Source organism: Oncorhynchus nerka, linkage group LG9b, assembly GCF_034236695.1.
Source record: "Oncorhynchus nerka isolate Pitt River linkage group LG9b, Oner_Uvic_2.0, whole genome shotgun sequence".
Lineage (NCBI taxonomy): Eukaryota > Metazoa > Chordata > Actinopteri > Salmoniformes > Salmonidae > Oncorhynchus > Oncorhynchus nerka.
In genome coordinates, this window is record NC_088424.1 from 17,748,953 (window position 1) to 17,761,567 (window position 12,615).

At 42.9% G+C, this 12,615-nt stretch overlaps 1 protein-coding gene across 1 annotated transcript in view; it reads left to right on the top strand.

Moving 5' to 3' along the window:
* Positions 1-12,615, top strand: part of LOC115114359 (disco-interacting protein 2 homolog C-like) — a 264,239-nt gene that overhangs the window by 147,777 nt on the left and 103,847 nt on the right. Inside the window, 1 exon segment of the mRNA XM_065013382.1 lies at positions 10,366-10,476. Coding sequence (XP_064869454.1) covers positions 10,366-10,476 — 111 coding nt within the window.

Below are 12,615 nucleotides of genomic sequence, written 5' to 3' on the forward strand. Positions count from 1 at the left end.
GGTGGTGTAAATCAAACACGCAGGGAATTTACTGAATGGGTGCCTCCCAAATGACACAATATCCCTGGTCGAAAGTAGTGAGCTTAGTAGGGAATAAGGTGGCATGTGGTACTCAAGCTATGTCTGAAACTAGCCAAGTGTGTAAAAAAACTTTCTCGTCTAAAAGGTGCCCCCATGTCCACTCATTGTGCTTGTAAAGAGACATGAATAATGAACATGAGGTCCTCCCTTACACACAACCTCCTGTAGCTCGTCACATTATGGCCCTCTGAACACAAGACCTGCCCAGTTAAATGTTGTATTATAGTGCTGTAAAATCTGTCATCCAAAATGGAGCCATTCCATTCGCCACAAACCTACTGCTGTTGGTGGATGTCAATGTTCTAATCTGCATCCCAAATGGCCCTATAGGCTCTAGTCAAAAGTACATACTGTAGGGAAGGGTGCCATTTGAGAGACTGGCAGATCTGTCCATTACACAATTGTGAGATGATCTGAACGCCTGCACTGTAGCACTGTATATAGCATTGCTCTGTGTGAGCCTAGCTCCCAGCCTCTCTCCCAGCCCTATTCACCCTCTACGGGGCGGCTGCTGAAAACCAATCGTATTACAGAAATATAATGGGCCGTTAAAATGTCATGGCCGGGGTGAGAGGGTGCCAGACACGTAAAGTGCCTTAGATTATTATTATTATTGTTATTATTACAAGGGTAATATATTCAAGCACCATCACAGGGCTTAATTTGACAGTGGGTGTACGGTCGGTCTGAAATGGCTCCCAGATGAAACACTCCTTCACCACCCTCTCACCAACTGTTACTCGGGAATCTAATAACCACTAGTAAACTCTGCTGGCTACCACTGCATAACCATTAGAAAGGTCAGTTGAGTGTCATGTGGATGCCTGGCTTGTGACACGGGTTGCAGAATTCTGGCAGCTTTCCCAAAATTCCCAGGTTCTCTAGAAATCCTGGTTGGAAGACGCACAGAATCAGCAGGGAATAAACAGGTAATCCTTAATGCACCAACCAGGATTTTCGTGAAAACCTGGACTTTTTGGGAAAGTTTAGTAATCCTAGTTGGTTCTCAAATGCGGCCTGGCATTCTCATCACACTTGTCTCCAAGTCAATAAAAGGCTGAGCTATAGCAGCCAGTTACACCAGTAGTGGGATGGTTGTTTCCTCTGAGTCTCTAGCCCAGTGAACCACAGTGAGTCTGAAGTCTGAGCACATACATAAAACAGATACTGTACTGGTCTCAAGTGAATCTAATATTGATTTGTGGAAGTGGAGGTCCAGGACAAACATACTTACTGTAAGTGGTTGTAAAATAATCAGGGGATTCCCCACAACTAGGTTAAATTAGGACTACAGTATCAGAGTGAGTTATTCCAAGAAATGCCTGCCTTTTTTGATATTTGAAGTATAAATTGTGCACACATTCCATGTTTAAAAGCCTAATATATTAAGTGCATTTTAATATAGACCACATGGAAAATGTAAAGAAAAATATTGAAAGAATTGCTAATGTGGCAAAATTCCGCCAGCGTTTTGACATGTGCATCCTGTTACTTCAAAGAAGATTTGAACTTGGATTTACATTTGAATTTTATGGGTTTTCACGGTCATTGTAAAGCTCTAGTTGTTATTTTGTTGCTTTAAACAGTCATTCTGAAGATTATGTAATTTATTTAATGTGGTCAGTTATTAATTTTCAGGTCAAAGAACCCTGTCACACATGTTAAGGTCAACCCTGTTACGGGAAGCGAACTAGCGTTTTAATAGTAAACTATTTATTTGCAAAAAATAAAAAAACATTGAACATGTAGTAATCAAATCCTAGTGTAAAAGCAGGTAAGCTGGTTCTACTTTTTTTGGTAATTTTCTGGTGTTTTGTGGAAAACTGAGTCGAGTGTAGCATGTCAACCCTGTTACCCATAGGCAGGCTAGAAATGTTTTAAAAATGTAAAAGTTTTGGTGAAGCTAGCATTCAATTTTCCCTCCCTGTTGGACACGACAAGCTTCCATTCCTGTCACAAGTGTATTTATGGCTGATTTTAAGATGTTGTCAACCCTCTTTATTTAGCACTTAATCACCCCTTACATTTGTGGGAATTGGCCTATATGGATAGGGCTACATTTACATGTTTCTTACAGAAGAAATATGAAAAGCATATGCATACCATGGTAGCAATTAAAAGGGAATATTTTGGAGATTATGGGAACATTTGTGGACTAACGGTGAGGAAACAACAGTTCACAAGACTGAAGCCAAATATTATGCTGTTGATTTTGTGCATTTTTTACTGTACTTTTCACCACATATGTTAACGAAATCTGAAAATATTCTGGATGCAGTCAGTAGTATCAGAATATTCCTGAAAAATGTCAGTTTTCAACCATATACACTATATATACAAAAGTATGTGGACACCCCTTGAAATTAGTGGACGTGGCTATTTCAGCCACATCCGTTGCTGACGGGTGTATAAAATCGAGCACACAGCCATTCAATCTCCATAGAAAAATAATGTCAGTCGAATGGCCTTACTGAAGAGCTCAGTGACTGTCAACGTGGCACCGTCATAGGATGCCGCCTTTCCAACAAGTCAGTTCATCAAATGTCTGCCCTGTTACAGCTGCCCCGGTCAACTGTAAATGCTATTATTGTGAAGTGGAAACGTCTAGGAGCAATAACTGCCGCGAAGTGGTAGGCCACACAAGCTCACAGAACGGGCTCGCCGAGTGTTGAAGCGCATTGCGCGTAAAAATTGTATGTCCTCAGTTGAGCCCTGACCTCAACATCATCGAACATCTTTGGAATGAATTGCAACGCCGACTGCGAGCCAGGCCTAATCGCCCAACATCAGTGCCCGACCTCACTAATGCTCTTGTGGCTGAATATAAGCAAGTCCCCGCATCAATGTTCCTACATCTAGTGGCAAGCCTTCCCAGAAGGAGGGAGGCTATTATATCGGCAAAGGGGGGACCACCTCCATATTAATGCCCATGATTTTGGAATGAAATGTTTGACATGCAAGTATCCACATACTTTTGGTCATGTAGTGTATAAGGTGCTTTTTGCAGTTTTCCTAGCTGTGCCGTTAAGGATCTAGCGTAAGCACACTTGTGGTTGTATCATTTGGAACGCGACCCCGCATCCCTGCCATTACTGTTTATGCAATCCGAAAACAGTCCATTTATAAATCGCATTCTGGGTCAGGTGGGCATTTATTTGAAATTGTTCTATTGCCAATGTAATGAAACGGCAGGGAGCAGGTCTCGAACCCTCGACCTTCGAACCCGAGGTCCGGCGCGCTATCGACTGTGCCGCAAAAGCATGCTCGTGCGGCAGGGTCGATTTCCGTGCTAATAAACCCAGGGTCGCTACACTACTCCCTCCTTTCAAAGAGCGCGTCCTCGCGCTAGCTTGCGACTCTACGTCTTACAGGAACGCGCTCACCGGCAGGGCCGATTTCCACGTTTTAAACCCAGGGTCGCTACACCAACATGGCTAGCTAAATTATCAAATTAATCTTCGTGTTAGGCTTTCACAAGGCAATTCAGAGAAACTGGACGTTATTTTGGTGTGCATATCAAATTTATTTATATAGCCCTTCGTACATCAAATCAAATTTATTTATATAGCCCTTCGTACATCAGCTGATTTCTCAAAGTGCTGTACAGAAACCCAGCCTAAAACCCCAAACAGCAAGCAATGCAGGTGTAGAAGCACGGTGGCTTGGAAGAACTCCCTAGAAAGGCCAAAACCTAGGAAGAAACCTAGAGAGGAACCAGGCTATGTGGGGTGGCCAGTCCTCTTCTGGCTGTGCTGGGTGGAGATTATAACAGAACATGGCCAAGAAGTTCAAATGTTCAAAAATGACCAGCATTGGCAAATAATAATAATCACAGTTGTTGTCGAGGGTGCAGCAAGTCAGCAGCTCAGGAGTAAATGTCAGTTGGCTTTTCATAGCCGATCACTAAGAGTATCTCTACCGTTCCTGCTGTCTCTAGAGAGTTGAAAACGGCAGATCTGGGACAGGTAGCACATCCGGTGAACAGGTCAGGGTTCCATAGCCGCAGGCAGAACAGTTGAAACTGGAGCGGCAGCACAGCCAGGTGGACTGGGGACAGCAAGGAGTCATCATGTCAGGTAGTCCTGAGGCATGGTCCTAGGGTTCAGGTCCTCCGAGAGAAAGAGAGAATTAGAGAGAGCATACTTCAATTCTCACAGGACACCGGATAAGACAGGAGAAGTACTCCGGATATAACAAACTGGAAGGATATAGCCCCCGACACAAACTACTGCAGCATAAATACTGGAGGCTGAGACGGGAGGGGTCAGGAGACACTGTGGCCCCATCCGATGATACCCCTGGACAGGGCCAAACAGGCAGGATATAACCCCACCCACTTTGCCAAAGCACAGCCCCCACACCACTAGAGGGATATCTTCAACCACCAACTTACCATCCTGAGACAATTCCGAGTATAGCCCACAAAGATCTCTGCCACGGCACAACCCAAGGGGGGGCGCCAACCCAGACAGGAAGATCGCGTCAGTGACTCAACCCGCTCAAGTGATGCACCCCTCCTAGGGACGCCATGAAAGCGCACCAGTAAGCCAGTGACTCAGCCCCTGTAATAGGGTTAGAGGCAGAGAATCCCGGTGGAGAGAAGGGAACCGGCCAGGCAGAGACAGCAAGGGCGGTTCATCGCTCCAGAGCCTTTCCGTTCACCTTCACACTCCTTGGCCAGACTACAGTCAATCATATGACCCACTGAAGAGATGAGTCTTCAGTAAAGACTTAAAGGTTGAGACCGAGACTGCGTTTCTCACATGGGTAGGCAGACCATTCCATAGAAATGGAGCTCTGTAGGAGAAAGCCCTGCCTCCAGAAATTCTAGGGACAATTAGGAGGCCTGCATCTTGTGACCGTAGTGTAGCTATGTACGGCAGGACCAAATCAGAATGATAGGTAGGAGCAAGCCCATGTACTGCCTTGTATGTTAGCAGTAAAACCTAGAAATCAGCCTTTGCCTCAACAGGAAGCCAATGTAGGGAGGCTAGCACTGGAGTAATATGATCACATTTTTTGGTTCTAGTCAGGATTCTAGCAGGCGCATTTAACACTAACTGCATAGGAAGGAGTCAGGTGTGCGTTCCGCAGTGAATTCTCTTCACAACAGACAAACGGGCTCATTCTGTTCAGAACAACCCAGTGTATAACGCCATGTCATCTTGTAACTGTACATCACACATAGTAATGATGAACGTTGACACGATATATGATATGAGTTTTATGATATGAAATGTGAAGTGCACATTTGGACCCAAGGGTGTTTTGCTTGCTTGTATGACATCAAAGCCGTATTTATTATAATCCTCAATGTCTCATCTTTTACAGAGTCCTTGTTTACAGCATTTCCCTCATTCAAACAATAAAAAATTAGCAAAAGTCGCCCAATTAGTGGGGGAGAAGGGCATCTTCTTGTCGTGCGCGGTGATCAAGTTCAGAACGGGTCAAAATCCATACAAAGCTGTGAAGCGGAAGCCCTGAGCTCTGACATGTATAGCATGTTACTGCACAGCCACTTGCGTTCCAATTTACGTGCTTATCAGTGTCCAACTATGCCATTTTAAACCTGTATATTGGTACAAGTGTAAAGGGCTACTATGCACTTACTATTAGTGATGCACCAATATGACATGGCCGATACTGATATCCAATGTTTTCCTTGCCAAAAACAACGATACCAACGTTATTTACAATTTTAGCAGCCTTTTAGCGTTCTAGTAGCATTCCGCTGCGTCCATGTGTGTTGTTAACTAAGGCACTGCATCTCAGGGCAAGAGGCGTCACTACAGTCCCTGGTTCGAATCCAGGCTGTATCACATCCGGCCGTGATTGGGAGTCCCATAGGTCGGTGCACAACAGGCCCAGCGTCGTCTGGGTTTGGCCGGTGTAGGCCGTCATTGTAAATAATAATTAACGTAGTTATTACACATTGATTACACTCACTCGTATTTCATGTCACAACGATTCATCGATACGTATGCTATGATGCTGGTAAAGTTGTCTCGTGCACCTACAGTTTTGGTCATAAAAAAGAAAAGCTAGCCAGCTCATAGATGCAAACAATGTTCTTCCCCAAAAACATAGCAAAAAGACAGCTGTTTCAGTAGCTATATAGTTTGCTAGCTAACTATATAGCTAGGTGTCATATAAAATAACCCTAATTTATAAGACTGTTCTTATTTTATTAATGGTGGTCAGACCATCTATGTGAAGCTAGCCACAATAGTGGACTTTGTGGTTAGCCTTTAAAATAAAAGTATGTAATTGACAGTAATGCAAATTAACACACACAGAATTATGCCATAATTGAATAGATCATGCTAAACGAGGTTGGAATGTTTTATAAAATCAACAAAAGACAATAATTTGTTAATTTGACATCTGTTAAAATCACTCTGGATGTAGAATTACTTTAGAATTGTATTGGGAGCATACATCTGTAACTGTACAGCCTTACCTATGGATTATGGATCAATGACATGGGTTATCAGTCTACTCAGTGACACCCCCCAGAGAACATTAGCATCGTAGCTCTTATTGCGGGACTCAACTGTGAATTGAGCCACATTTTATTGTCAACCTAGGTGTATTGAACACTATTCCCGAGGAAAAACAATACTGCGTGGATGTTTTGGAGTCTGATAAACCTGAGGGAAAATATATTGGGTATTGAGTAGACTAATAGCTAATTTCATTGATCCCCAATCCTTAGGTAAAGCTGAACAGTGCAATATGAATGTCAATACACACAATAGGCTGACTGGGGAGGTGATTTCACATGGTCACTGTCCCGTGGTAAGAGCCGCGATGCTAATATTTGTGTAAACTCTTCAGTTGTACTCTGTGGGTAGACTGATACCCCATTTCATTGCAACCTTGTTTAACATTATCTAGTCTAAATATGACATGATTCCACCAATTAACGTTCTGCATCACTTTCAAAAAGGTACTTTTATTTTGAGGGCAAACCGTAAATTCCACTACTGTTCATAATCCTTATTGTGGCTAGCTTCACAACACAACCTGGTCCGGTCGAGCCTCACGAGCCAGATGACGCTAGCTGGCTGCTTATAACATTCGCTTTAGACAACAGGGTTAAGTAGCTGGCTAACTATTTATTTTCATGAACTGAAGTTCAATTTCAATAGGTGAACAATAAGTGGCAACCTAGCTAATACTTACTCGCAAGGATTCCTAAATCATTGCTAAGAATAGTGAAAATGACTGCAGTTTCTACTGGTCATTGTTTTCAGGCTCGTAATATTGGTGCTAGTTGGGTACCAAGCTAAAGCTAGCTACAGTGGGGCAAAAAAGTATTTAGTCAGCCACCAATTGTTCAAGTTCTCCCACTTAAAAAGATGAGAGGCCTGTAATTTTCATCATAGGCACACTTCAACTATGACAGACTAAATGAGAGGAAAAAAATCCTGAAAATCACATTGTAGGATTTTTAATGAATTTATTTGCAAATTATGGTGGAAAATAAGTATTTGGTCACCTACAAACAAGCAAGATTTCTGGCTCTCACAGACCTGTAACTTCTTCTTTAAGAGGCTCTTCTGTCCTCCACTCGTTACCTGTATTAATGGCACCTGTTTGAACTTGTTATCAGTATAAAATAAATCTGTCCACAACCTTAAACAGTCACACTCCAAACTCCACTATGGCCAAGACCAAAGAGCTGTCAAAGCACACCAGAAACAAAATTGTAGACCTGCACCAGGCTGGGAAGACTGAATCTGCAATAGGTAAGCAGCTTGGTTTGAAGAAATCAACTGTGGGAGCAATTATTAGGAAAGGGAAGACATACAAGACCACTGATAATCTCCCTCGATCTGGGGCTCCACGCAAGGTCTCACCCCGTGGGGTCAAAATTATCACAAGAACGCCTACCATCAGCAAGGGCATTGAAGATGAAACGTGGCTGGGTCTTTCAGAATGACAATGATCCCAAACACACCGCCCGGGCAACCGAGAAGTGGCTTCGTAAGAAGCATTTCAAGGTCCTGGAGTGGCCTAGCCAGTCTCCAAATCTCAACCCCATAGAAAATCTTTGGAGTGAGTTGAAAGTCCGTGTTGCCCAGCAACAGCCCCAAAACATCACTGCTCTAGAGGAGTAGTGAATTCCATTATCTTGGCATAAATGGATTTTGCTTTTGAGTTGTCTGCTGAAATGTTCTTAGTCTTTCAAATGACTGCTGGACTTGACTGCTCAATCCACCCAGCAGACGTTGTGGGCTAGGTTAGGAATGCTGTGTTGCACGTGTAGCGCCAAATTTTACGTGGCGTCATTACGTCATGTACCTACGTTATATAGGTATGCACGTCAGCTTTGGCATCAGTTTTGCACATCGGCGTTAAACTAGACATCGGGCTGATACCCATGTTGGCATTTTTATCTAATATCGGCCGATTCATTCACCGATTTTATATTGTGCATACCTACTTACTAAAGTATTTTTATTCATGTTTTTATTAAGTTGACCATGTGCACTTCATGACAATGTTAAAATTAGGTGAAATAATGTTTTTTTTCACTGAATTGGTAGTGAATTGGTAGAACGACCCTGTTCATGCGTGTGTATTGTCATTTAGAACACCAGCAACAAACTTTCCCTATCTAGCCTCTACTCGAGCCATTCCAGGATTACGTAGTGATGCCTGGCAGTGCAAGACTACCCTATATAAACCATTGACATCTATATAGTGCAGGTTGAAAAAGCACGGTCTTCGCCACCATCTCTGTGTCCCATCTCTGTGTACTACAGGTAGTTCTAATTCAAACCTTATTATAGATGACTCCCCTAAGGGGGGGGCAGTTACATTTCACACTGGCTTTGACAAATTCTTCATGCTACAATTTTGGAGCTTAAAATACCTTCAGAAGTCTTTAACAATCTATGTATTTTGTTACTATTGAGGTCAGACTCCTCCATCGAGCCTCTTATTGAATGTAGCATATTTCCCTGTGAAAGGTGGACAGGAACAGATGAGACTGAGATTGATTTCCTTTAAGGTGTGTGTGTATGTGGATGAGTGTTCTCTGTGCTTGTCAATCTGCAGTAGAAAGGGGGAATGGGATCATCTATTTATCATACGTCTCTGGTAAACCAAGGGTCACTATGGCAGAGCAGAAAGTAATCCACTTTTTAGGGCATTTGCCTAGAGTATTACAAATGGCTGCATTGCTCAAGCTCCTGCCTCGAGCTTTGGTGTTGAGGACTGAGGTGATTATTTCATTGTTTCTTTGTTGTGAACATGCGATTTACCTTCTAGGGTTGGGCTGTAATGAAGACTACAGAGATTTAGTCTAAAGCCATCGTAGAGTCAGTCGTAGATCACTAGCTTTGTGTTCTCTAGCTAGCAGACTGTCTGCAACAGTGGAATACTAGCAAACACTTGTTTCAGGGTTATTGTAACTGTTGGGTGTTTGCTGTGTTTCGGTGCGTGTGCATGGCATAGGGAATAGGATTCCATTTGGGATGCAAAATGAGAGGCTGAGTGACCCAGTCACCTGATGGATTTAATAGGAAATAGAGTTAATTGAGGGGACTCTCCGTTTAAAAGGAGCGTAACAATACCAGACAGACTTGAATAATGACCATGGATGTCTGTGGTGAAATAAAGTTTTGCTCGCCAGAACAAATAATACTGACACTGAGTTTAACAATGTAGATGCAGACTGTATAATGTATTCATTTCCCTCTATTTTTCATGATCTATTCATTTCCTCCTTATACTATACAGTACACCACTATATGCTCATAATATAATCTATAATAGGCTAGTATCTGCTGTGCGAAGAAGAGAGAACCTTGTACACACCTTGTACACAGCAGTGTGTTTAGATCCAGATGGTGGTTTTGGCAGGAGCAACTTCGACCCATCCAAAAACATGTGTAAAAACTTGGGGCTCCCGAGTGGGGCAGTGGTCTAAGGCACTGCATCTCAGTGCTCGAGGCGTCACTACAGACACCCTTGTTTGATTCCAGGCTGTATCACAACCGGCTGTGATTGGGAGTCCCATAGGGCGGTGCGCAATTGTCCAGGCGTCGTCCGGGTTTGGCCGGGGTAGGCCATCATTGTAAATAAGCATTTGTTCTCCACTGACTTGCCTAATTAAAGGTGAAATAAAAAAACAAAGGGCATACTAGAGTCTGCAGTGTTCTGTCTGTTCCACCCATAGGAAAGGCCTCTGTACTCTAGTACCGGTGATTGTGGTCTGGCCAGGCTGTGCTTTAGGTAACTCTGTCCTTGCCTTCTCTCCCCCCCCCACCCCAGGGATGGACCCTTCTGTGCCCCACGAGAGGAGAACCCCCGTCACTCCTGGCTCCTCCTCTCGCTACCACCGCCGCCGCTCCTCTGGCTCCCGGGACGAACGCTACAGATCAGGTAGGACAACGACACCTTTCAACATCACACAAAAACTTTACTTTTAGAGTTACTGAATTTCCTTTTTACTTCAGTTGGCATCTTGATTGGAAAGCGAGGTAGTGGCAGTTTCTTTCCCTCAACCCAAACAGTAGCACAAACCTCAAAATCCTGTTATATAGTTTGTAGTTATTGCCAGTTACTATAGTAATGGAGCTCTATAGTTTTACCACTAAATAAAATGTCTAGGTTTGTGGTAACAGAATAAACTCTGATTACCAAACGCTTTGATTTTATCAAGTCAAATTTGATTTGTCACATGCGCCGAATACAACCTTACAGTGAAATGCTTACTTACTAGTCCTTAACCAACAATGCAGTTTTAAGATAATCTCACTCTTAATGCTAATAGCTCAGATTATTATTATTATTTTTTTAATCTTTTCATGTTTATGACTCTTATTTATTTTAGACCAATGAACCACTTATGCTATTACCAGCTCAACAGCTTGCTTCATTAGTAGTCACCCCCCCCCCTCTCTTGCTCTTTTTTTCTCTCTCATACAAATGACCCTGCTTCAACATACCAGCCACAGATTCTGGCACTGTGCTCCAGCCTCATTTTAGAAACGCATTGATTGTGTCTCAAATGTCACCCTAATCCCTATATGGTGCACTACTTTTGACCAGAGCTCTGCTACACATTATGTAGAGAATAGGGTGCCATGTGAAACGCACACAGAACCAGCTTGGCAACAGTCCTAACTGTAGTCCAGTTGGCAACCACGACCACAGTCTGTAGTGCCAGAATCTGCCAAGCACCCATAGAAAACCTGCATTTGATTTACTGGTGTGACACAATACCCATTGTAACATACCAGTACTATAGTCTATAAAAACTGGACCAATGGGTTGGGGTTGAATCATGGGTTTTGTTGTTTTGATGCTCTTAATTTAAAAAAATCTGTAATAGCCCATTATCTGGCTGAACACAATGATCTCACATTAAGCCCCAGTTGTCTGAGGACATTATTCAGACCCAGCCATAGAGGGAGCAGCCAATAGACACAGAGGTCCCAAAAATACAGCCCTATGAAAACAGGATCCATGTTGAATTAAAGAATACCTGACAACCAACAAGGCTTTGCATGCATCCCAAATGGTACCATATTACCTATATAGTGCACTCGTTTGGACCAGAGCCCTATGGGCTAAAAGTAGTGCACTATAAAGGCAATATGACTATTGCATCTCAAATGGCACCCTTACTATATAGTGCACTATTTTTGACCAAAAGTAGTGCACTATAAAGGGAATATGTGCCATTTGGGATACAAATGTAGTCTGTTCTCAATGGCCATTACTAAACAGGTCCACTAAAGCATCATGACATAAAGGGTGTAGGTTACTGGCAATTGTTTTTCCTCACTAGAACCAAGCTATTTCTTTGGTAAGATGAATTAACTTAGTGTGAGATGTCTTACTTTTTGTGAGCAGCCAGAGGTGGAGTCCCCAGTGTACAAGACTCACTTTGAGAGGAGCAGCAGTCGACCATTTAGCTTCTTACTGTACATAATCGTGGCCCAAAAGTTTTGAGAATGACATAAATATTCATTTCCACAAAGTTTGCTGCCTCAGTGTCTTTAGATATGTTTGTCAGATGTTACTATGGAATACTTAAGTACAATTACAAGCATTTCATAAGGGTCAAAGGCTTTTATTGACAATTACATGAAGTTGATGCAAAGAGTCAATATTTGCAGTGTTGACGCTTCTTTTTTCAAGATCTCAGCAATCCGCCCTGGCAGGCTGTCAATTAACTTCTGGGCCACATCCTGACTGATGACAGCCCATTCTTGCATAATCAATGCTTGGAGTTTGTCCACCCGCCTCTTGAGGATTGACCACAAGTTCTCAATGGGATTAAGGTCTGGGGAGTTTCCTGGCTATATACCCCAAAGAAATCAATGTTTTGTTTCCCGAGCCACTTAGTTATCACTTTTGCCTTATGGCAAAGGCATTGTTCATCACCAAACTGTTTCTGGATGGTTGGGAGAAGTGGCTCTCGGAGGATGTGTTGGTACCATTCTTTATTCATGGCTGTGTTCTTAGGCAAAATAGTGACTGAGCTCACTCCCTTGGCTGAGAAGCAACCCCACA